The sequence below is a fragment of the Drosophila serrata genome, unplaced genomic scaffold (assembly GCF_035046125.1).
Source record: "Drosophila serrata isolate PLE 108 unplaced genomic scaffold, ASM3504612v1 contig_116, whole genome shotgun sequence".
In the NCBI taxonomy this organism is placed as follows: domain Eukaryota; kingdom Metazoa; phylum Arthropoda; class Insecta; order Diptera; family Drosophilidae; genus Drosophila; species Drosophila serrata.
Window position 1 is genome coordinate 505,018 of NW_028257014.1, and position 24,416 is coordinate 529,433.

Sequence of the window (24,416 nt, forward strand, 5' to 3'; positions counted from 1 at the left end):
GTGCCGAAAAATCCCAACCACTCTGGCCTGAAGCTATTGATGCTAGCTTCCTGCCTGCCACTCTCCGATTCTCTCGCAGTGCAAAAACAATTTTTCCAGGAGTAGAAAAAATAAAGCGAAAATGTTTTAACGCTTCGACGCATAACGACAACAAACAAATCGCTTCATTTAACAATAAATAGCTGGCAGGCAGGCAGACAGCCAGCAGCAGCGGCAAGCAAACACACGAAATGAAAACAATTGGAAAATGTTCAACTGAAAAAATAATCGCTTACTGAACACATTGGCATGTGCCACGCCCTCCAGCGCGAAGTCATCCCACCTTTGGCACTTGTTGAAGACGTTGTCACGTTGTCGGGAGGGGAAGGTATTCACATATGGGATATGGGATATGGGATATGGCATCGGGATCACACGAGCGTGCCTATTCGGCAATTAGATGGCGATGCTCGAGCGTTAATTGCAGAGTCTTAACCGGGGGGTAACAATAATTGCCGCTCCAGTTGGGCGTGTCCACGCATGGAACCACTTAGCCGCCGCAGTTGTTCTGGGCTTTCTTTTTCCACTTGGAAATGCAGTCAAATTAACAATAGAGTGGGCAAAAAAAAGTAATAATTATAGTGATAACGATCGGTAGATCTCGTACACACAGATGTTATATGTAATGGCCGTGGAGCATGCAGGAGGGATTTAGGTGAGAATTACATAAAAAAAAAAGCAGGGGGATTAATGAGACATTGCATTGAGCAGTTCGTGCACTTTAAAGAAGCTTTATATGGGGTAATGATGGAAATGAAAGGCAGCAAAGTCATTAAGAACGGAAGATTAGAAATTAAATTACCATAATTGAATCTTTCAATGACTTTTTCTAATTGTTCGGAATTGTAATTAAGAAATCGGGTTTGAGAATCGCCCCTCTCTGCGCTTCTCAAAAGTTATGCTAATGGTTAATATTGGTAGATAATAGAGGGATTATATAGAATAATAACCTGTAAATATAATTATGAATCTTTGTTCCCTTCTCTCAACTACAAGCTTTCCTTTCGTGGTCTCCTTCTCCTGTCACATTTCCGCCTCAAAATCCATTTCTGGCTGTCCCGAAATGCTGGTGAAAACAGCAAATTGAACTTGAGAATGAACATGCAACTTCCTTCCTCAAAACGGACACGAACTTCCTTGGCTTATCCAGAGCCGTCCGCAAGGACACTTGCCTCCGCATGTGGCATGCCAGGTTGCCATTTTCCGGACATTTTGAGGCTAATTAAATCCACGGCGAAAAGAGAAAAAAGCGAATGCTAAACGCTTTCCGGCATTGACATTTTTTTGTCGCCGAGTCGCAAGTGAAAAATATTAAGCATACGACCTGTCCTCCCAGCGGAGCTACGAGATTTATGTTATGGCCGCCTCACTTTTTACACAATTAAAAGGGTCGCTGCAAAGAACGGCTATATTCTGCAGGAAATGTTAAGGCCGCGATATTTATGACACTTTAAAGCTGACTTTAAGCAAGTCCCCTTTGGGCTCCCAAGGACCAAGGACTTTGGTAATTAAAAATGCGGCGCTGGCTTATCGCACGCGCCACGACAAGTGTTGCTTGAAAAGTTTTCTGCAATTTCCACGCCGCCAAAGAAGGTGTTGAAAGTTTCGTCGAAAGTTAGTCGCAGCCGCAGGCTGTGTGTAATCCTGCGAGAGCGTCGACTCCTTGCCTCGACTTTAATCCTGCCGGGCTCGCCTTTATGGCGACTGATAAGAAATAAGTGTTCACAAAATTAGTATTATTTTCTGTGCGGTGGCAGGACAAGGCAATTAGCGGGCTAATCAAATAATCCGCTGCTAATTGGTGCAAAAGAAGGTTAGGAAGTGGCTTTATTTCCATCGCTCCTGGTGTGAATTGAAACTTAAATTACCGCAAAATGCTGTATCACAAAAATAGTGATACATTAAAGGCCTATATAAATAGCTATTTGTATAGTGAATATGCATTGATTCATAAAAAAGTGAATGACTCTGAATGACCGCTCAATAGTTGTTTTATTAGAATTTAATTTGAATTTTAAACTCTTTCCGGTATGAGGAATGTTTAAAATCAGTTGTGGAACAACAAATCTCATGAATTACGAATTTATTCAACTTTTACGTGTACTATTCACCTTATTTTAGTAGCATTGTAAATTGCTGTTAAATCCCTGATTTAACGTGGGCGTAAATTCTTCACCCTTCGTTTTCGGACAGACAAAAGTTGAACAGATTGAAGACCACGGAAGAGTTTTGCATTTTCTCCCGATATTTCACACGGCCATTAACATTTTTGCGAAATATTTCGCCCCTTGGAAATCCACTTTGATGCGCCTTTCATGTCCTGGCCAGGCTGCTTAGGAAAACCTCACACCTAGCAACAGGACTTACAGGACACACGTTGACGCACCTCATGCGGTGACAACGACCGAGTCGTGTTTCCCTAAGACCCGCGCAAAATATGACCAAAGCCCCAACCAGGACCAAGTCCTTTAAGCACTCGCCACAGGACATAAAAAAGAGAGGCAAGCGGCAAGTTCTGGTCGAAACTGAAACCGAAAAGGCCTAAACAAAATGTTCAAACAGAAGACAGAAGACAGCGGCGGACCGAAGGCGGTCTGTGGAAAATCTCTGCGAGCTCCAAGGGAAATTTATGGGCCTCGGGGCGGTAACTTCATTATGCAATGACCTACAATGAAATGGGCTGCCGTTGCACAAAATTTATGTGCAAAGTTGAGAGACAGCCTAAGTACCAAGTGCTCAGACAACTCGAGCTGCCTCAAGACTGGGCTTTGGGTTTTTTCTTCGATTTCTTCAGGCGCCCCGAAATAGTTTTTTTTGTTAAGCTGATAAAATGCCACACACACACTCTCGGGAAGTTAGCTCCACGGGTTGTCTGAGCGATAATGCCTAATCAGGCGGCAGTTCTTCAGTTACCTCTGGGCCTTTCGATCGAACGGTATGTGGGTTAGAATTCTTCTGGTATTAGCCTACTTAGGTCTTGGTTTGGGTCTTGACCAAGTGCGCTATGACAACTATAAGGTGTACAATGTGAAGATCCACGATTTGGAGCAGTTCCAGCTACTCAGGAGTCAGGAGAAGGTCTTAAAGGTGAGTTTGACGTTCAGCATTTATGTATTATTGTTTATTAACTGGTATTTTTAAAAAACCAGCTCAGCAGTTGGCGTGAGGCTCGTCATCTGGGGGAGTCCTCGGACATTATGCTCCCTCCTGAATACCAGGAGACCTTCGAACACCTCCTGATCAACCACAACTTTAGCTATAGCCTCAAGATTGACAATGTGCAGTATCACATCGATGCCCAAAGGCCGAAGCAACGGATAAGCTCCATGGAGTGGACCCAGTTCCATACCCTGGATGAAATATACACCTGGCTAGACCTGATAGAGTCCCGATTTCCCGACATAGTCACACCTTTCACCATTGGCAACTCCCACGAGGGCAGACCCATTCGAGGGGTGAAGGTCTCTTATAAAGAGGGAAATCCCGCCGTTTTTATAGAGTCCAACATCCATGCCCGCGAGTGGATCACGTCATCGACCATTACCTACTTCATCGATGAGCTCCTGGTGCCCCGTAATCCTGGTGTCAGGGATATAGCCCAAAATGTGGACTGGTACATCATTCCCGTCCTGAACACCGATGGATTTGTATATTCGCACGAAGTGGTGAGTGTTTACATAATACATTCTATGAATGGAATATGAAATGAAAGTGCCGCCGCAGATAAGATTAGCGATCAGATCAAATACGTGCTAATAATGTTATTAAGTCGCTTATCTTATCTACATATTACGTATACTAACTAGTAATCAATTAGGTCTATTACCCGCTGATAATCTCTATCTTTATTCCCTCAACGACCTCAAGGAACGTCTTTGGCGCAAATCGCGTTTGAACTCGGATCCAACGGGGGAATGTGTTGGAACAGATCTAAACCGCAACTTTGACTATCTCTGGATGTGTAAGTATTAATGAGGATTAAAGAATAATTAAATATATACGATTTATATGTAAACTTTATTACCTTTCTTTCAGTAACTGGCGCCAGTTCAGATTTCTGCGATGAAACCTATGCTGGTCCTTCGGCGGAATCCGATGTCGAGATCAGTCAGTTGACTGCCTTCATAAACAACTCCATACCAGAGGGAACTATCAAGATCTATATATCCCTTCACTCTTACGGGCAGTACGTACTTTCTCCCTGGGGCCACACCGCTTCGGAGTTCCCAGAGCATTATCCCCAGATGATGCATGTGGCCAAGGGCTTTTCGGATGCTTTACTCCGGAGATATGGCACTGTATTCACCTATGGATCCAGTGCTACCACTCTTTGTGAGTTTTATGATGTTTTCTAAAATTAATAATCATGTCTAATGCATATTATTTTCCAGATGAAGTCTCCGGATCGGGCAAAGAATGGGCCTATGCGGTGAAGGGCATCAAAATTCCATATACCATCGAGCTAAGGGACAAGGGTCAATTGGGTTTCGTCCTGCCGCCGGAGGACATTATTCCAGTGGCCAGGGAGGTGACTGAGGGGTTTGTTGGGATGATTAACGCGGCTAGGGAAATTGATATTCTTTAGGTAGTCTTAAAGGAATATTAAAAGATATCCACAACTTTTAAATAATCATTCATATTTCTTTTATGTATGATCAGAATAGACATTTCTATAAAATAGCAAGCTTAAAATTTGAAATCTCCTTCAGAAGTGTGCTAGAAATTTTGTTAATCAGTATATCTTTAGACAGCATTATAGTGACTTTAAATCCAGCTGAGAATTTAAATATCACTTCAAATTGCTTAAAAGTTATTATAAAAATTATGAATTAACTAAAAGTTATGACACGAAACCCCCTTTCGTGTGGCCAAGGCTCTCCCCCATTCGGTGGCGCCACTGCGTCGAAAGCATTTGCTCCGCCCCAAAAACGAGCTGCTTTGCCGAAGCTTCCAATCAGCGTCGACGCATCGTTGTTTCTGTGGGGGAAAAGCGGAAAAGCGAGGCGAGTGTGTGTGCTGCCGAACAGAGACCGGAGAGACCGGAGAGTCCGGGCTGCATTCGGTGCTTTCTTTGGCCTTTTTTTCCGGCAGCTTCAGCTCCTCGCAACTCCAAGTGTTGGTGGTTCCGGTTGGGCAGAGTCTCCGCCTCTTTTCAACGCGCGCGCAGCATCCTGTTGGACAAGGACGAGGCTGCTCCGCAGTTGGATATACATATACATATATATAATTATATACATATTTTCCATGCCATTCCGCTCCTACACGTATGCGCGAGTCCGGGAAAATGTGGGAAAAGCCAGGACAACGAATGACAGGCGACCAGCGTGAAATCTTCAGATGGTCCGCACAACATGGCGTCAGTCTTCTGGCTGGTACATAGGGAGTATATAGCTGCGTTCCCGGGGATATATGGTATATAATAGGAGTCCTTTTTTGTTTTTGTTGTGTACGAAGCTTGCACTTATTTTTTTCAATTTGTCTAATGAAATTGCGTTTTCCACTTGCGTCGCTGGCAACCAAAAATAGCTGAAAAAAAGAATAAATAAAAGCCAAGTGATGACAGCAAGAGATGGGAAATAAAATGGCACGAAAAATCTTGGAAAATTCGAGAAAATATAACGTTGACACTTTTTGCGCTAGCTCCTTGAAGCCCCCAGCTCCTCCTCATCCTTGGCTCTCGTGTCCCATGTCCTGTGGGTGCCCGGGTGCCTGCTTTTTCACTCACTTTTCCCTCTGCATATAAATTGAAATTTACTAACCTCTCGCCGGTCCTGTCGCCAGTCGCCTCTTCTGCTGTTGTCAGTTGCACCTTTATGACAATTTTCCTGCCACTGCCACAGCCACTTCTTTTTTCCGGAGTTTTCTTTGCTTTTTTGTTACTTTTTTCCTTCTGTGCTTTAGGTATATGTTGCGCATATTGCGGTGATGAATTTTTCTCTTTGAGTTAAGGTAGAAGGAATCCTACCTACCGAGCTGAACCTGGCAATAAAAACTTACTTAGCCAAATTGCAGTAAGCTCTGGGAGTTTGGGAAACAAAGTGTAAATTTCTAATTTGTATAAAATAACTGTCCGAAGGAGAGTTATTGCGGCAGTAAATTTAAAAGATTTATATCTCCTAACTCCAAACATTGTATAGTCTCCATCTTGGAGGGATGTGTGCGCTAATTGTGCGCTTTTGGAATGTTTTCTTTGAGAAACCCAAGGAACACATATTACGCGATCTCAAGCTCATTCTCACTTTTAGTAAGCTTAACAACATATATCAAACACCATAAAATATGCTTTTAGGCCAACATTCTGAATGTTTATTAACTTGAATTCTACTTAATTGCATTTATAAACAATTAATTCAACCCAGAAACACCCAATGACTCACCGAGTCCCCCCCGGGAATAACAATTATTTATCAAAGCACCACCTCGTAATTTGATAATTCAATTATGCATTCTCAATTCCCTGGACAGCCAATCAAGAAATCAAATCAAAGTGGATTGATTTTGGTCACCAAGCCCCCGAAATACAAAAAAAAGAATCGGCTTTAATTGCTGCCAAGGCAATAAACTTCAACAGCAATTGACGCTTGACACTTTGAGCGCTTGAGAACGCTGGCCAGCTGGGGCAGCTCCAAGCTCCAAGCTCCAGGCTTCAAGCTCCAAGATGCAGGAGCTCATATGGCATATGGTCGTTGGAACAGCAGGGAAAGTATGACGACGACGACTTGGTGCTTGGATATTCCCAACGCGCGTCATGAAGCTGCGGCGTCTGCGCCTTTTTTGGACGTTTGGCAATGCCAAATGGGCATGGAATCGCTTAGAATCGGATGAGATGATCGCATAGTACTCCGCGCTGGCGCTCTGGAGACAACGATCCCTGGTACGCCTACCAGGAGGAGTTATGACAGGCCCCAGAGCCAGAAAACCCAAAATGGGCAACGCGGGCCATCCGTTTATGGACCGACGACAGAGAGACGACGCTGGCGATGCTGGCGTGTTGACAATGATGTGGATGATTGGTGTTTTGTGCTCGATTCGCAGGAAAGCCAAGGGTTCTCGTTCCCGTTTTCGTTTTCCCGGGAATGAGCTGAGCTCTGGAGACAAGAAGGCGATGGAGAATACAAAGGCTCGGGCTTAGGCTCTTCGCATCGCAACGCATCCAACGCATCCAAAGACGAGTCTCTGGTCTCGGGTCTCCCGTCGCCAACTTACCTTATATGCACCAGCGTCTAGACAGGCTGGAAAAAATCACAGCAGCACAAGAATCATTCAGGCAATGCCAAGTTTGGACCAGGGGCCTTCCCTCAATGATATTGCCTGCCCCCATGAATGAATCCAACTCCGACGACGAGCAATTAGTATGCGCAGATTGCGATCACTCGGAAGTAATGCTAATTTCTGTTGTCTACCCGGTTACCCAAATGGATGCTACCCAGAGGGAGCCGAGTGGTGGAGGAATGACAAGAGTGAATATCCATGTTACCTATTGGGGTATATGTGATCGCTGATTGCTCTTTCAAGCTTAGATTTAGGAGTTAAAGACTTGTTTCTTCGTTTTGAACTGAGTAACAAAGCCAAGGAAGTGTCCATACTGAATACAAACTAGGGGACATTATTAAAAGTCCAAAGAGAACATCTATAGGTCGATCTTCCTCTGTTCTTTTCCCATTTATAGGTTCTCGCTTACTGTTCCCAGATCACCTTCCGTCTTCCCAGAATCCCTTTGCTCTGCTGAGCTAGTTTTTCTTGGGCTCACGCTCCAAAAGGCCTGATGCATTGGCCCAGGAGATGTCATTAACATTGAGTACAACGCAGGTGAATGAATGCAGCTAGCTGGGAGATGGAGACAGTTGTGGGGCAGGAAAAAAGCCAGGAGTTGGGAGTGGGAGGACTCCATTATGCAGGCAGCTTGGCTGTGCCATTAAGAGCGTTAACAGGAGGACATTAGTATCCTGTAGGCAACACCTGACGCAGCAGCGAAGACGAGGTCAGCTTCAGACAAAGGCATGCAAATGCGATTTGCGAACAGGGAGTGGGGGAACCAGGACCAAGGAGGGATCCCGGAAAGCATCTTGGGTTGCCTTGGAAAATAAGAAAACAACTTTCCGGACGCTAAGCAGATGAAGGACATTTGCATATACAGCAGACCAACCGACCTCGCAGGCAGTCAGCGAAGTCAAAAGCTTTTTAAAGGATATTCTCTATAATTTGGATGCTTAAAAGGCGCAGGCCAAGTCCGAATCCTGGCGCCAGGATGTTTGCTTAGCGGGAGAAAAAACCCGGAGAAGGTGCATCCTCCCCCTTGGCACGAACAGCCGTTGCTTTACCCACGTGCCAAGCGGCTTAAAAAAGCGTTTCGAAACGAAAGGAGGACGCCGCTTCCATCGTCCTTTGTCCTTTGTCCTGGTACATTTACGTACGACTTTTAAATCAATTATTGTTAAATATTTATTTCTTGACAGTCCATTTTGAAAGCTCCTCCGTCTGCGGCTGCTCGCTGAGCATATTATCCTAACATAAATTACATGATTGATTTCATTCGAAGGGCAGAACCAGGAACAGCTAGGCCTGGGCATAACAATGGGGAAAAAAGTAAACAAAATGCAAATTGAACGTGGGTTTTGGCTTGATTAAAAAGCTTAGAAATTAGCATATCATTTGTTCAGCTATTGGTTAGCATTTATCCAAAAATATTGATTGGCTGCCTGAGGGAGGGGAATTTAACTCGAAGAGGGAATATATTTTAAAGATACAACTTTAGATGACTTTTATAGGAAACTATACTATATAGGGACTTAAAGAAGAAATAATAATAATAATAACTTATCCCTATATAATTATTGTTTATTGTTTACGCTTTTCAAGAGCATGTTAGTCTGATGCAACTTATTTGTGAAACCTTTTAACCCACAATATATTTTGAGGCTACCTTCGAGGAAAGCAGCCGGCAACTGGCAGCCGGCATCATTTCTTTACTTATTTATTTATTTTGTATTTTATTTTTTACGCTCCTTGGATGCGCTGCGTCCGTCCTCTTCGGGGTAGCAGGAGCGTCGTGTGTTTTGCTCACTGGCGCGTTGACATCGCCATCAAAATGCTTTGACGTGGTTTTTGATTGACAGGAAACTCATAAATAATTCATGTCATTAAATCATGTTACATTTTTTCAGCTCTTGGTCCTCTTCACCAGAGGCAGCCGGAGCAGCGATTTCAGCATCTTCAGGTCCGGCCATTGAAACGAGTTTCTCCAAGTGGAGTGACGGACTTTTGGGCAGCAGCTCCTCTCGGTTTCCTCCAGCTTCCCCTTACTCTGGCCCCACTCCCCACTCCCCTCTCCACTTCACTTCTCCAGGCAGTAAGTTCTCTAGCAATTAAATGTCAAAAACTGTTTCTCTTCTCGCCTTCTCCCGTTGTAACTCAATTCAGAGCTCTCCTCGCTTGGATTTCTTTTCTGCTTGGTGCCTTTTCCTCGTTTTTTCCCCATATAATATTTTCCTGCTGCGGAAAACTTGAAGAAAATAAGTTTTCAATGAATATAATTATGCAAAGCAGCAGCGGCAAGTCGCAAGTCGCAAGTCGCACTCCACTTGGCTGGACCGTAAGAGGCTCTGGAAGAAGGACATTAAAATTATATATAAAAGCAGCTTGGCGATATTTAAATATTTCAACGCCTACGTACCCTATTCCCGGCTCATTTCCACGCTGTCATAATATTTTATTATTGCTTGTTTTAATTCCTTGTTTCATCATTTTACAATTTCTGCTGTTTTATTTTCGTTCTCGCATCTTTCTTCCATTTTTTCCTTTCGTTTTTTTTTTTTGTCCGGTCTGTCAATTGTCCTTCAGCGGAAAGTTTTTAATTTTTATCAAAAGATTTCTTCGGAGCTGCTGCTGTTTTTAATGAAATTTCCTCGCCTGTCCCTGTAAAGGATTGGACGCAACCAGAAATTTGCATAATTTTTTTCCAGCCATTTTTAATTTCTGATTTGACGCAGTCGAGTGCGAGTCCTTAAAAAAGTTTTCTTAGGGAATCTCTTTTTTTGATACTCGGGTTTTCTTCTCTTTTTAATTAAAGTAATTTATGAGTATTCGGTCTCTAAAAGGGTCTATTTTTGATGGGTTTAAAGTATAAAATAATTGATATATGATAGAAAAGTTTCGATTTAATATTTTGTATATATGTTATTGCGTGTTTCTCATATTTTGAATTATGTTTTTCATATTAGTCTTATATTTTTTAAGTCATTCCTCTGCCTTTGTTTAATTATAATGATTTTTATCAAGTCAGTTAGAACTCATTCGATTTCGGGCACTTAGACCAATATCCCAGCCTTTGCAGTTGGTAGGATCTTCTGGCTGGTTTGAATTTGGCAAATCATTTTAATTGCTTTGCCGCAGCTCTCCGCCCGGATACCCCAGAGAATCCCGCTCCTTTGAAGCGCCTGGAGTCCGTAAGGCTTATCCTTTGTTGTTTTGGCGGCGATTGTGTGCGGCGATAATAATTACACGTCACGCTGCCACGCAATCAAAACATTATTTGTGCAAAATCACGGAACTGAACTGAAGCGGAAGTGATGAAGGACTTATTGGCTGCACGCGTCCGCAAAAAGTTAAAAAAGAAAATACTCTCGAGCTGGAATACTCGGCTGGCCCGCACCCCATTTGCATTGCACCCAAGTGTCTCGGGAAAGGATGGTGGCAGGACCTCCAGTTCCGTGTTAAATTCAACACAACGCGTGCGGTCACGTGGCCGCCGGACACGCCCACATCCCATGATAGTCACAATCGACAGCCGACGATTTAAACTCAACAAAACGTCATCGAAAACCATCAGCAGTCCTCCCAAAATCCGCAGGAGCCGAAGCTGGTACAGGAAGGAGCTGCGGAAAATCGCTGCAAATTATGCAAATTGTTTTTTGGGGGCGAAAGGAGTGCGAAAATTTGCCTAAATGCTGGCAGGACTCTGCAGCAGGTTCAATCTGTGCTGTAGCAGCCCGCGGGAAAAATGTTAGACAATGTGACAGAAACATATGTCGCCATTATCAGCAGTTAAACGAAGGGACAATCCTTTGGCAGGACTGTCATAATTCGTTGGGGACTTGGGGTGGTTGGTCGCCGTGACTCCTTTTTCGTGGGATTATTTCGATTTTGTGGGTTTCAATAGACCCATGAATGATTTCTAATAAGATTTTATGGTATTTTGATTATCAAAATTACGATTCAACTTGACAACTCTTCGAGTAAACAATTCATATTTTTAGATGGCTACAATTAACAATTTGTTAAAATTTTTATAATAATTTCAAAATTTGAGGGGCAAATTTACTTTATTCAAATTTAAGAAAACCCTACCTTTTAAATATATTATTTTCAAGAGTTATATTAATAACCTATGTTCTATACTTATTCCTGAGATCCCCAGCGAAAGCGTTCCCATCTCGCGCTACCCATCCCTACAGGACACAAAATCCGAACACCATTTCGAGACATCTTCCCAGATCAATGGGACGATATCATTTCGCATTTGTTGTATATTACTTCCTGTCCGCCATGGCCATATAGATTTCATATTTTTCCCACCAGTCCGAGATGCCCACCCCTCAGTCGAAGGCGAAGGCAAAGTCCTGCCCCCCAGAAGGACGACACACGTCCGTGGCAATAAAAGCGCAAACGTTTCAATTCCGTTGCGGCTGACAAACGCATGGAAAAAATGCCAACGTTTCTGCCCCAAAAATATATTATAATGATAAAAAAAGAAACGGGGACAATCGAGTGAATGGAAGCGGACAAAAGTTTATCTCGTTGCTGTCGAGTGTTTTGATTTGTAACGTTTCTCACTTCATTATTATGCAATAAATAATGCCATCTACATGTCCCATCTAATGTAATGTACGAGGGCGAGTTCAGAGGGGGTTGCTCTGGTCCTTCGGTCCATTGAGGAAGTGGAGCGGAGCGCTGGTCAGGAATCACTGCTGTGGAAATTAATGAGGCCTAACATGACAGGGCGCGATATTTTTCTTTTTTCAATATATGTATATATTTTTTCCTAAATAGTATGTTTGCAAACTTTTGCTGGTATTTCTCTTATTTTCTATCATGTTTTATGATTTTTAAAGCATAAATTTAAACCAACATATTATTTGATAATGTATTTTAAATTTTATCAATAAGGTTAAATTGTTTATTCAGTAACAACGTGGCGTTTTATACCCTTGCAGAGTATTATAATTTTACTCAGAAGCGTGTAACGCTGTTAAGAAGTCATAACCGACCCCATAAACCATATATATTCTTGATCAGCATCAAGAGGCGAATGTTCCGAGCCATCTTCGAGGAAAACAAATTTTTTTCGATTTTTGCAAAATTTTATAAGGGGTTACATCGTTAAAATTGCCAAAAATTGGCAGAAACCGTATTTTTTAAGATGGTAAATGGATTATGCAGATTTATTAACCTGACAAAAACTAACACAGGACCGCTGTCCGAATTTAAATTAATGCCTTTTTGGCTGAGCTACGAGATTTGTAAGATTTGGTTTTAGGACAAATTTTCATATAAAAATATTGGTAAATATCTACTAAAAAATGGTATTACAACTTAGTCCGAAGCGAAAAACGCAGTGAAGCAGTAATTTCCGACCCCATAAATCATATATATTCTTGATAAGCATCATCAGCTGAATCTTCCTAGCCATCTTCGAGGGAAACAAATTTTGTTTAGATTTTTGCAACATTTTTTAAGGGGTTATATCGTTAAAATTTTCAAAATTTGGCAAAAAGTTGTATTTTTTAAGATTGTAAATTGATAGCAGATTTTTTAACCTAACAAAAACTAACATAGTACCGCTGTCCGAATTTAAATGAATGTCTTTTTGACTAAGTTATAGGTTTTTTCAACTTTTAAATATAATAATAAGAAAAAGATCTTTCCTCGATTATCTTAGTCCAATACATTTTCCCAATCCTAAACCAAACATTTAGTTTTTAAAAGAATTAGATTTTCGGTTTACCTAACAATTTATTTTAGAAAGTGTCACGTTTCACAAGAATTTCTAAAACATAATAAATGTTATTTTGGGTTCGAATATACGTCCCGCCAAAATAATAAAATTTTGTTCCATTTAGGGCTGACCTCTGTGGGAGCTTTGTGGAAGATGTGCTACTGAAATAGCTTTTCTCCAAGTGTTGCCAACTACAGGAGAAAGTTTTGTTTCATTTCCCAAGCTTAAATTCCACTTCGCGGCAGCGCTAACTTTCGAGAGCTTGATTCTGGAGCTACCAGCACTGGCGGGTAGTTCTGCAAGCTTTTGATTCGATTTGCAACCTGCCACCCCCTGTGAAAAAGCTTGCCCCCTAGCGCTGAAAGCACGCCTGTGGTCCGTTGAACCGCCGCCGACAAACCCCTGTGCAAAAGCTCCAAAGGAAAACCCACCCCCATTCGTGGCGCGTGTGTTGGTATGCCAAGTCGCTCTCTCTCTCTCTCTCTCTCTCTCGGAAGAGAACTCGCTCTCGCACCTTTGCCGCACTCTCGCCGAAAGCACTCTCTCTTCTAGTGACACAAAGAGGAGTGTCAGGCAGCATAAATTTCAGCATACAAAATTCCACACACTGGCAACGCGTCGCAGATACTTTTCGGCAACTTTTCCGCAGGAAAAACCAGTGCGAATGTAAATAATTGTTGAGGAGAGAACCGACAACAGTTCCTGTTAGTGTTTAAATGCCTGCGAACGGATAGCGGTAAATGCACGGTGTGTGTGTTGACTGTGCGTGTGTGTTTATTATTCGGGCCAAATGTGCCCAAGTGGGCATTTTATGCGATAAATCAAACAAGTTTCCTCGCAGCAGCTAGCGCAGGCGGCACGGGAAATCGCCACGGGAATGGAAATTTATCCCAAATCCCGAAAATCATAAATAAAACATAAATTATGTTCCTTTGGCAGTTGGCGGGCAACAGAAATAAAATGATCAAATAAAAAAAGCAAAGGCAGCAGCGGGCCAAGCGGATATATTTTGATTTTTTTTTATAAATAGAAAAATCAATTTCGCACGCAGCAAGCACTCTCTCTCTCTCTCACGGTGGAACTCTCCCTCCCGCACACACATACACATGGACTCTCTCCAGAGCGCTCTCTGGCTGCCTTCCCCCACAGAGTAAAAAAAAGCATGGAGCTTGTGTACGTGCGAGCGCGAGAGTGTCTATTATAGTGTTGAGAGCGCAAGAGCGAGCGGGCGAGTGGCTGTTGCTGGCTCTTTCCTCCGAATATAATTGAATATAATTCAAGTGTTTTTGTTGCACTATTTGTTGTGCTTATTATTGTTATTATTTGTTTAAATTACCAACAACAAAGCTAGCGTGCTCCGTGCGTTCCTAGTCGTGGCAAAACATCAAAAAGGCCTCATCAAGAGCAGGGCCAGGAGCAGGAACAACAACAACAACGCGCTGGCGATGGCTCAAGGAGAGCGAATTGCGTAGTGCTGTGCAGCCCTGGTCGAGGCGAAAAAAGAACCCTTTTATGGGTATGTCCTGTTTACAAATTGACGCTGCAAATTGGATTTATAGCAGCATCGAGAAGTGAGCAGAGCAGAGGGCGAGCGAGCATCGGACGGCGACGAGCGTCGGGCGAGGAACAAGTGGTTGAGGGCCAGCCGGGGGACCCACTTAATTTCCGTTACCTTACCTTACCCGCCGTCCCCAAAAATAAGAAAACAAATAAAATGGGGAAAAGTTCTCAACAGTGAAAACTCTGTCACACAAATCGCTACTGATTTGAAAGCAATTGAAATTGTCTCCAAATAGTATGCTACAAAACGTTTGCAGATCAATGCGAGACCTTAACATTTTTTATTGCCTACTTTTGAACACCCCTTATCGCGAGTGGAAGATTTCTAATCTAATAATAATTTCAAAAAACGCTTTAAAGTATAAAGTATTTGAAATTTTCTAAAACTTTTCAATGATTTTATGATTCTATCTATCAAAACTGGATTTACTGCATAATAATAATAATGTATAAAACAAAAGTATTCTTTTTTTTTACCTGTGTAGCCACATCACTATAAATCCAAATCTATTATAATATTTATAAATACCTCACTCATGCTTAGTTCGTGTTAGCCAAGTTGCACTGCTGGTGGTTTGAACTGGAAATAGGTGGCTGAGTGGCCGAGTGGGTGGGTGGCTTGGGTGGTATTTGCCCTGTCTGGGGAAAAACTCACGCACAAACGTTAAGTATTTCCCCCGCCGCCGAGAAAGAACATTTGTTGCTGCCGCTGGATGATATCTTTCGAAATTGACAACGCCAAGCGGCGCAGCGGCAGTGACAGCAGCGGCAAATCAAATAAATTAAATTTACACACATAGTTAAATTAGTGAAAATTGAATAAAACAGAAGGAAGAATAGACGACAAACGTAAATAAAAGGCCAGAGCGAGAGGCGACGAGTGACGAGCGCCACACGGACAGAGAGCGTGAGCGAGAGAGGGCAACGTGTCGAGCAACAAATTAATAATACAAAAAAATAGAAAAATAAAGAACAACACAAATAACACCGAGAAAAGTAACACACAAATTGAAAACAACAACAAAAGCGGCAGAAGCAGCAGCGATTCTGGATTTCTAGAGGCGTTTGCGGCGGCACATTCAAAAGATGGGCTGTGGACAGAGCAAGATTCACTTGTATCCCCGGAAATCGAAGAGTAAAGCTAACGGCAAGAAAGGAGGACATGGTGAGTACACACACACACACACACACACACACACCAGAAAAATGAGCATCCTTTTCCATCAACTATTCCTTGAAAAACATCCCACATACCGATCATATTTTACTTGACATTTTTGCTTATGATTTTTATGGGTTAACCCATCAAAATTAATGTTGTTTTGATAGCCTGATAATATTCAGGTTTATTTTAATACTATATCTTTAAATAATATACATGTATATATTTCTGTTTGTGAGCAGATCATTTTCCTTTGTGAACTAAGAATATTTCAAGTCGTTTCGAGCCTGACATTTATTTATACGCATATTCATATTCATATTTTTAATCGGAAGCAAGGGAAATATTGTTTTGAAGCTATTTTTATAACAAAATTTTGTTTTAAACAAAAAACATAGAAAACAGGTTTGCTTATTATAAAAGAAACAGTAAAAACAATAAAAAGTAAAAAGTAACACCCGTTATTAAACACTTATTTTCAACATAATAGAAAGCCCATTAAAAATAAAATGATTTTCGATATAATTAAATTTTCTCACAATAGAATTAATGCTTTAACATATATGTATATATATAAATAATATTCCTAAAATTCCCATAGATAGCTGTTTTCTGTATAAAAATGAAAAGAGAGCAAAGAAAGGGCTTGGGGGAGAGGGCGGGGGATAAACGTATTGCCTCGCACAACAAAAGCTTACACGCATGACGACATCAATTTGCCTCCAGCTGCGTGCGCGAGTGTGTGTATACACATGCATCTATATATGTTTGTGTGTGTGTGTGAGCCACCTGTTTCCACACACAATGAGGACATCATTGATTAATATGTCACCAGCAGGGGCGAGGAGGGGAGCAAGGTGCGCCAGAGCCCAGTTTTAAGGCCATGCATTCAACATAGTAATAATAAAGGCCTACATTTTAAAGCACAGCAGCATTGTCTATATATATACTTATATTTCGTATACACACACACAACACGTTCTTAAGTTTATAAGAGAAAAAATATGTGAAAAACCTAGCCTACATTGGAAACTTTTGACTAGCCCCGCTTCTCGTATTTTCGTTTTTTACCCTGGGTGTGTATAATTAACTGCTAAAATGGCAACTTGTTGTTGCACTGGTGGGCGGCGCGCTTCGAGGGGTGTGGCCAGCGCCCCCAAGGGTTTTGACTGTGCTCCTGTGCCTCTGTGTGTGTGTGTGTGTGTGTGTGTGTCTGTGAAAAAGGGTTAAAGCTAAAAAAGTATAGCATACACAAAGGCGCCATTGTGCCATAAACGACCCAAATTTTCTCGGAGACGCCGCCTAAGCTTTGGTCTCGCTCTCGGTCCTAGATTAATTATTCATAAATACTCTCGACTCTTTTTCGGTTTTTGCATTAAAATGCATAACGGTTTTTAATTAAATTTATGGGTAGCCAGGGCACTTCAAAGACAGGCCCAAGGAAATCCATATATTAAGTATACGCACACAGGTCAAGCAGCCGAATGCCGCCAAGACAGATGGTTTGTTGGCAGAAGGGCAAATAGTATGGAAGAATGTATTTTTATTTCCCCCAAGGGATTCACAAAAAGTATTTCATTTAATATTTTGTATTATTTCTTTTTAGAAAGTATTTTGGGAAGGTTTTGGGGATTCATTCAAAGATATTATTTGGTTTCTAGTAAATATACACTCAATTTACCTATCATTAACTATTCTAGTTTCTGTTGAAGTCTGCAAAATTAAGAAATACTTTTTTTAAGTGCACAACTTTGTTTCACATATCTCGCCATAATTTTGACAAGTGTTTTCCAAGCATTTTCCTTGCTTCCCCCACAGAAGTTGCAGCCCCACTTGCCTTATTGCAAAACTTTTCCCCCTAGTCCTTTGGCACTCGCGAAACTGCCAACTCATCTTGACTAATGCTCGAAGATCTCTCCCTGGCCTGGAACACCATCCGTATTCATCCATCCATTTGTTTTTCTTCTGTTTTATGCTGTAGCCGACTCGGATGCTGAAACGGACGAGGACGAAGGCCACATCGAGGATGCCGAGAAGGCACAGCAGCGCGACCGCGAGAAGCATGACGAGAGCGAGGAGCAAAGCAATAAGGACATCCAGGACAGTGACGAGGACGTGGCCGTCTCCCTACTGCGCGCCAAGAACCTATCGCTGCTCCAGAGCCAGTAAGCCATTCCGCCAACCAACTAACCGAAAATAAACACACCACTTTTCCAGGGAAATATCATCTAGCCAGCAGAACTTCTTCCGCATGCTGGACAAGAAGATCGACGAGGTAAGTGCGTGCAGGAACTTGATATCTACATCTGGGACATGGCAGCAGGGGTAGAGAAGTTCATAAGGACCTTTGAGGATCCTTGACAGAAATTATATTACAATATTTTTAGTATTTAAAAAAATAATAACAATTTAAAGAAATGTATAAAATATTATTTTCAAATCTTTATATTCTTCCCGGCCTGCCCTGAATTAAGAATAATAATAATACTGAAAAATTGAAAATTCTATAAAATGCACCAAGTAATATGTTTATTTAGCCTTTGATGCCTTTTCAAACAGATAAACGTGCCATGAATCATTTTTGATTAAGGAAATTGGACATCAGATTCATGTTTATTGTCTCAAAAATGATTTTGTTTATTGGACTACAACAGCACAAAAACAATGTTGTTATTCAAAGTTTTTAGTTGTGTGGAATTTATTGTTTTTTAAAACATTAAAATCAGTTTTTAAAGTAATGTTTTGATTAAACTTTCTTATTTTTTTAAATATTTAGTAATGAATTTAATAACTCCTTTAATTACCTCTTTCAGGGCCCTGACTATGACTCCGCCAGTGAGACGGAGATTGCCCTGGAGGAGGCCCGACTGAACGCCCTGCGCCAGCACTGGGAATCCGCCAGCATTACCGCCTCCATCTGCTCCTCCGCCAGCCGATCGCTGCAGACCACACCCATCCGCCAGGTCCAGGTGCCGCTGAAGCAGCCACCACGTGGCGCCGGCCTGCTGCTCCAGCCCTCTAGCGCCGCCAGCGTCGTCTCCTCCGCAATGGTCACGTTACCCACGACGGAGTATCTACCTCAGCATATGATGGCGGGGCGACAGCAGCAGCAGCAGGTCCAGGCCCAGCAGCAGCAGCAGGCGGCGGCAGCGGCCGCGGTGCTCTACCAGCAACAGCAGCAGCAACTTATCCTGTTGCCGCAGCTGGAGACCAACGTAGTCAACACGTCCACGGCGGCGGCAGCGGCACAGCTCGCTCAGCTGCAGCAGCAGCAACTTAACCAGCAGCAGCAGCAGCAGCAGCAGCTCTACCAGCAGCAACAGCAATATCTGCTGTCCCTTCCCGCCGGAGCCAAGCCGCAAAGCGTGAGCCCAAAGCGCCTGATCTATGCCAGCACCTCCTCGGCCCCGGTACCACCACCGGCGCCACCTCCTTCCGTTCAGTATATCACCGCCGGGCCACAACTGGGGGCGGCCGGTGGTTTCCTTAATGGCGCCGGCGCCATTTCCGGAATCGCAGCGGGTCGAGGGCCCCTGCAGCTAGCCTACTATGGAGCCGCACCCTCGAGCACTGCCCCCCAGTCGGCGTCGGCCGCTCCTCCTCTACCACCCAATATTGCCCCCGAATCGTACGAACCGCCAACCGCTCCACACAGCCAAAGCCAGCAGCAGCAGCAGCAGCCGCCGCCTCCACCGGGAGCCTACTACGGGGATATGATGCACGGCGTACAGGTGAGTCTTCCCCCTCTTCTTTAGCCCGATTAAAATGTAATTATTGTCCTATCCTATTCAGACCGCACCGGCGGCGGAATACAAATTCCCACCGGCCATCAGCGTGCAGCGTTTGGCGCCGCAGGTGCAGCGGCAGTTGCGTGAGACGCAGGAACTCATAAAAGACTCGTGCCCGCAGCTGTATGCCGCGGGCTATGGCAGCCCAGGACCACCGATACGCAACCCCAGCAGGAACCCAACTAGAACTAGACCCACCCTGGAGACGCAGTTCTCGCAGGAACTCTCGTGATATCTATATATGTAAACAAACAGCCAGCAGACCGAAGGAGCAGCAGGAGGATTGATGCACACCCACATTCACACACAGTTTTGGACAAAACTGCAGCCAAAGAACAAGCACCAAAACAAAAAAATTACCAAAATTATAAACAATCCCCCAATGATAAAAAATCAAGAAAGCCAAAAAAAAAGAACATCAATTAAGAAATTGTAAAACTGCACTCAATGTTTCAAACCCTCAGAAGAACAAAAACAAGGACCCCCGGGGGGGCAAGTATTGAGCCCCCAAACATGCGTCGTACTACTTACAAACCCCGAGAGAAGAGCAACAAAATACTACTAAACCTAAAAGCGAAGCAACAAATAACGAGAAGCAGCATTAACTAAAAATATTCAAGAAGGCAGCCAAGTGGAGTGCGAACGACTAGGATACGGATACGCCAATTGGATCAGATCAGAAAGCGCAAGGTATGTAGGTTTAGGAAGCGAGTATAACGTTATAAAGCGAATATATACAAATATGCTAAAAATGCCACAAAGAGGAAAGGATCTAGGAGGAATAGACCCCGATAGCAAACACAAATCAATAATATAAAGTGTAACAAACAAATGACTTATACATTCTCACGCAATTTTGTTAGTCATAATGTCTCATGGTGTCATTTTTTAAAGAATATTTTCCGTAAAATTCTCGAAAATGGTGTAATAACGTTGGAAAATGGTAAAGGAAGGAAGAAATATTAAAGAAGATTATGGAGACGATTGAATGTTCGTTGGAAATGCAATTAACGGATGGATGCTGTCTAGAAATATTTGTATAATTTAGTTCTATTTATTATTATGCTAATTTTTGATGTATAATAGTTTTTCTTATATGGATATATATATATATATATATATATTTAAAAATGAAAAATAAAAGCAAATCAATTAAGTTTAAACAGCGATCCTACCTGAATTGATATTCATCCATCCCACCCTAAAGGTAAATAAGGGGAAATAAAAACACAGTTTAACGTCTAATTAGTTCCTTTATTCATATGTTTTTGAATCAATTCATACTCATGGGCTGTCATAAAATGGAATTGCATTTCATATATTATCTGAAAGTATTGTAGTGTTTTTTCTTGTTTGTATTCTTAATTTGTTGTTATTATTGTTTGAAAGTATCCTGCTACGTAATTCAAATAGACTAGTCACATAATATGGTTTAAGATGACATAATAATACGCATTTGATTCTAAGAAATTGACATTGTTTCTTAATATGTACGTGTTTGTCCGATAGCGTTTGAAAGTTGGTTGGGAGTTCGATTCCCTAGTTTCGAAGATTCATCTAGTTGACCGATTCTCATCTAATCTCGTTTTGGCTTGGGTTCTATTTTTAGTTTTGGAGCATTGCAAACATTTCTTTTGCACTGTGTGTGTGTTATGTGTTGGAATAATGAATAATATTAATGTACAATATTCGAGAATTGTATAGATTGGGAAATCAAATACGCCCAGGGCCTTGGAAAGTGTGATAAATGCCAACAAACATCGATGATCGGCACTCGAATGCCCTAACAATTTGACTAAACCAAAAGCTTATGAACTAAATTGGGAATTTCTTTCATTCTGTTCATGGGGGAAGGGGTAAACAATAAGATTTATATCAAATTAAAAAGCGTATTTGATTCCAGATTAAACCATATTATATAGCTATGACGTGGGCGGAGGAGATCTACACGGAACGTACTATATATATCAACGACGCTCATCTAACATCTTCCCTGTGAACCTTGTGATTCGTGAATTGTGTTCGATTATTCTCTCTTGCGTGTCCTTGGGAGGATGTGCGTGTCTTATGTTCGTGTATGTTTGTGTGTTGGGGGAAGCGAAAGTACAGTGTAGAGCGGGATCTACAATTTGGTAGCATCTTTCGAACTATTTAGAGCCTCTAGTTCTGCACAGGCAGCGGGGGCGGCGGGTAGGCGAATATGTCTCCACTGTTGGCCATCATATAGGGGGCCGCCTGCGTGGGCACTGCATACTGGGCGCGGTACGAGTTGGCTGCCATATTGGCTGTAGCTCCGCCGTTTAGCGACACTGTGGCCATGCTGGAGGACATCGACGAGTACTGGCCGTAGGCCTGTGGCGGCATAGCTCCTCCCCCTCCTGGGGCAGCGGCCGCCAGCGCCGGCTGTTGCTGTTGTTGGTGGTGCTGCTGCTGCTGTGCGGCTGCCGCAGCCGCTGCTGCTGCCGCCGCCGCCGCCTGTTGCTGCTGGGCGGCCTGCTGCTGGTTCATCGGTGGCGGCATATTGGCGAAGTTCATGTTGTACGGCGAGAAGCGAGAGCGCTTCTGATCGATCCCGTAGGCGGCTGCCGCTGAGGGATCAGCCAGGAGGTGCTGCTGCTGGGCAGCCTGCGCCTGCTGCTGCTGCTGCTGCTGTTGCTGCTGTTGCTGTTGCTGTTGCTGATGCTGTGCTTGCTGCTGCGATCCCGGTGCTCCCGGAGCGTTCTGTGTCTTGGGCTCGAAGCAAGCGGCATTGGGATTAAAGCGCGAGAATGAAACTCCACCGTTCTGCTGCTGTTGCTGCTGATGCTGACCCTGGTAGCCGCCGCCGCCCTGACCACGGTATCCTCCATTTCCGCCCTGATTTGGCGGAGAGGTGCGCGGCTTCTGATCGAAACGCGGTGGAGCACCGCCGCCATTGAAGGCACTGCGGTTCATGTTGCCACCGGGACCGTTGTTGTTGCGGTAGTTGTTGCCGCCATTGTAACCGCTGCCGCCCATCTGCTGGTTGCGACCCTGGTAACCATTGCCGCCACGATAGCCGCCCATGCCGCCACCGCGCTTGTTGTAGCCACCGTTCATGGCCATGTTCAACAGCTTGGGGTTGATGTTCTGTCGGAAATAGAATGAAAATGCAAAGTAAGTACAATGAACTATTGGTTTGAAGTCGCTAAAGGGAGTTATTAGAAAGATGACTATAATGGCTTCATTTTTATCGATAGAAAGACAGCCAAAATATTTAGTACACTAGTTTTATGCCTAATATCTTATATAAGTATAAGTATAAGTATAAGTATTTAGTAAAAATTATTATAATAATTTAATAATTAATTTAGTAATAATATAAAAAATGTCTTGCCTCTTTTTAAAAATAAAAATAAATAATTAAAAATAAAACACCGATGTAAAAGGGTTGGACAAACAAAGGCCAAAATGGCCGGCATTTCGGCTTGAATGGAATCCATAACTGCAGGTAGAAAAAATTTTATGGTCGGGTATTACAATTAAGTCCGAAGCGAAAACGCAGTGAAGCAGTCATTTGCGACCCCATAAATCATATATATTCTTGATCAGCATCAACAGGCGAATCTTCCTAGCCATCTTCGAGGCAAACAAATTTTTTTCGATTTTTGCAAAATTTTATAAGGGGTTACATCGTTAAAATTGTCAAAAATTGGCAGAAACCCGTATTTTTTAAGATGGTAAATGGAGTATGCAGATTTATTAACGTGGGAAAAACTAACACAGGACCGCTGTCCGAATTTAAATTAATGCCTTTTTGGCTGAGCTACGAGATTTGTAAGATTTGGTTTTAGGACAAATTTTCATATACAAATATTGGTAAATATCTACTAAAAAATGGTATTACAATTTAGTCCGAAGCGAAAAACGCAGTGAAGCAGTCATTTCCGACCCCATAAATCATATATATTCTTGATCAGCATCAACAGGCGAATCTTCCTAGCCATCTTCGAGGCAAACAATTTTTTTTCGATTTTTGCAAAATTTTATAAGGGGTTACATCGCAAAAATTGGCAGAAACCCGTATTTTTTAAGATGGTAAATGGAGTATGCAGATTTATTAACGTGGGAAAAACTAACACAGGACCGCTGTCCGAATTTAAATTAATGCCTTTTTGGCTGAGCTACGAGATTTGTAAGATTTGGTTTTAGGACAAATTTTCATATAAAAATATTGGTAAATATCTACTAAAAAATGGTATTACAATTTAGTCCGAAGCGAAAAACGTAGTGAAGCAGTCATTTCCGACCCCATAAAACATATATATTCTTGATCAGCATCAAAAGGCGAATCTTCCTAGCCATCTTCGAGGCAAACAAATTTTTTTCGATTTTTGCAAAATTTTATAAGGGGTTACATCGTTAAAATTGCCAAAAATTGGCAGAAAACCGTATTTTTTAAGATGGTAAATGGAGTATGCAGATTTATTAACGTGGCAAAAACTAACACAGGACCGCTGTCCGAATTTAAATTAATGCCTTTTTGGCTGAGCTACGAGATTTGTAAGATTTGGTTTTAGGACAAATTTTCATATAAAAATATTGGTAAATATCTACTAAAAAATGGTATTACAATTTAGTCCGAAGCGAAAAACGCAGTGAAGCAGTCATTTCCGACCCCATAAAACATATATATTCTTGATCAGCATCAAAAGGCGAATCTTCCTAGCCATCTTTGAGGCAAACAAATTTTTTTCGATTTTTGCAAATTTTTTAAGGGGTTACATCGTTAAAATTGCCAAAAATTGGCAGAAAACCGTATTTTTTAAGATGGTAAATGGAGTATGCAGATTTATTAACGTGGCAAAAACTAACACAGGACCGCTGTCCGAATTTAAATTAATGCCTTTTTGGC

General features: G+C 42.3%; 3 protein-coding genes and 1 long non-coding RNA gene across 23 annotated transcripts in view; 2 read left to right on the plus strand and 2 right to left on the minus strand.

Annotated features, from left to right (window-relative positions):
• tow (target of wingless repressor) overlaps positions 1 to 20,706 on the plus strand; it is a 54,044-nt gene extending 33,338 nt beyond the window's left edge. Inside the window, exons 1-6 of one of the 19 annotated variants that reach the window (XM_086825876.1) lie at positions 13,469 to 13,780; positions 15,422 to 15,758; positions 17,737 to 17,920; positions 17,973 to 18,030; positions 18,569 to 19,486; positions 19,548 to 20,706. In XM_086825876.1, coding sequence (XP_086682002.1) covers positions 15,680 to 15,758; positions 17,737 to 17,920; positions 17,973 to 18,030; positions 18,569 to 19,486; positions 19,548 to 19,775 — 1,467 coding nt within the window. In that variant the 5' untranslated portion in view covers positions 13,469 to 13,780; positions 15,422 to 15,679 and the 3' untranslated portion in view covers positions 19,776 to 20,706. Of the gene's footprint in view, positions 1 to 13,468; positions 13,781 to 13,860; positions 14,550 to 15,393; positions 15,759 to 17,736; positions 17,921 to 17,972; positions 18,031 to 18,568; positions 19,487 to 19,547 lie in introns of those variants that run through there. The other 18 variants (XM_086825885.1, XM_020945992.2, XM_020945996.2 and 15 more) reach the window with 18 other exon arrangements.
• LOC110178761 (zinc carboxypeptidase) lies at positions 2,271 to 4,832 on the plus strand. Its single transcript, XM_020945998.2, has 5 exons — positions 2,271 to 3,126; positions 3,189 to 3,704; positions 3,907 to 4,000; positions 4,075 to 4,371; positions 4,431 to 4,832. The coding sequence occupies exons 1-5, from the start codon at positions 2,977 to 2,979 to the stop codon at positions 4,622 to 4,624; spliced, it is 1,251 nt and encodes a 416-aa protein (XP_020801657.2). The 5' UTR covers positions 2,271 to 2,976; the 3' UTR covers positions 4,625 to 4,832.
• On the minus strand, positions 8,753 to 10,645 carry LOC147644681 (uncharacterized). Its single transcript, XR_015270138.1, has 2 exons — positions 9,713 to 10,645; positions 8,753 to 9,641 (listed from the first exon to the last, which is right to left on the minus strand). It is a non-coding gene; the product is annotated as an uncharacterized LOC147644681 (long non-coding RNA).
• A 70-nt stretch (positions 20,707 to 20,776) lies between the features above and the next one.
• Positions 20,777 to 24,416, minus strand: part of LOC110178723 (uncharacterized) — a 33,967-nt gene continuing 30,327 nt past the window's right edge. For both annotated transcript variants that reach the window (XM_020945929.2, XM_020945928.2), the window contains one exon: positions 20,777 to 22,651. In XM_020945929.2, the coding sequence (XP_020801588.2) occupies positions 21,704 to 22,651 (948 nt within the window). In that variant the 3' untranslated portion in view covers positions 20,777 to 21,703. The remainder of the gene's footprint in view (positions 22,652 to 24,416) is intronic.

Bases quoted from the DNA above. Each gene is read 5' to 3' on its own strand.
- LOC110178761 (XM_020945998.2), top strand. From the start codon at position 2,977: ATGTGGGTTAGAATTCTTCTGGTATTAGCCTACTTAGGTCTTGGTTTG. The intron at 3,127-3,188 runs GTGAGTTTGACG...TTAAAAAACCAG, and splicing joins GTCAGGAGAAGGTCTTAAAG to CTCAGCAGTTGGCGTGAGGC. The intron at 4,372-4,430 runs GTGAGTTTTATG...ATTATTTTCCAG, and splicing joins ATCCAGTGCTACCACTCTTT to ATGAAGTCTCCGGATCGGGC.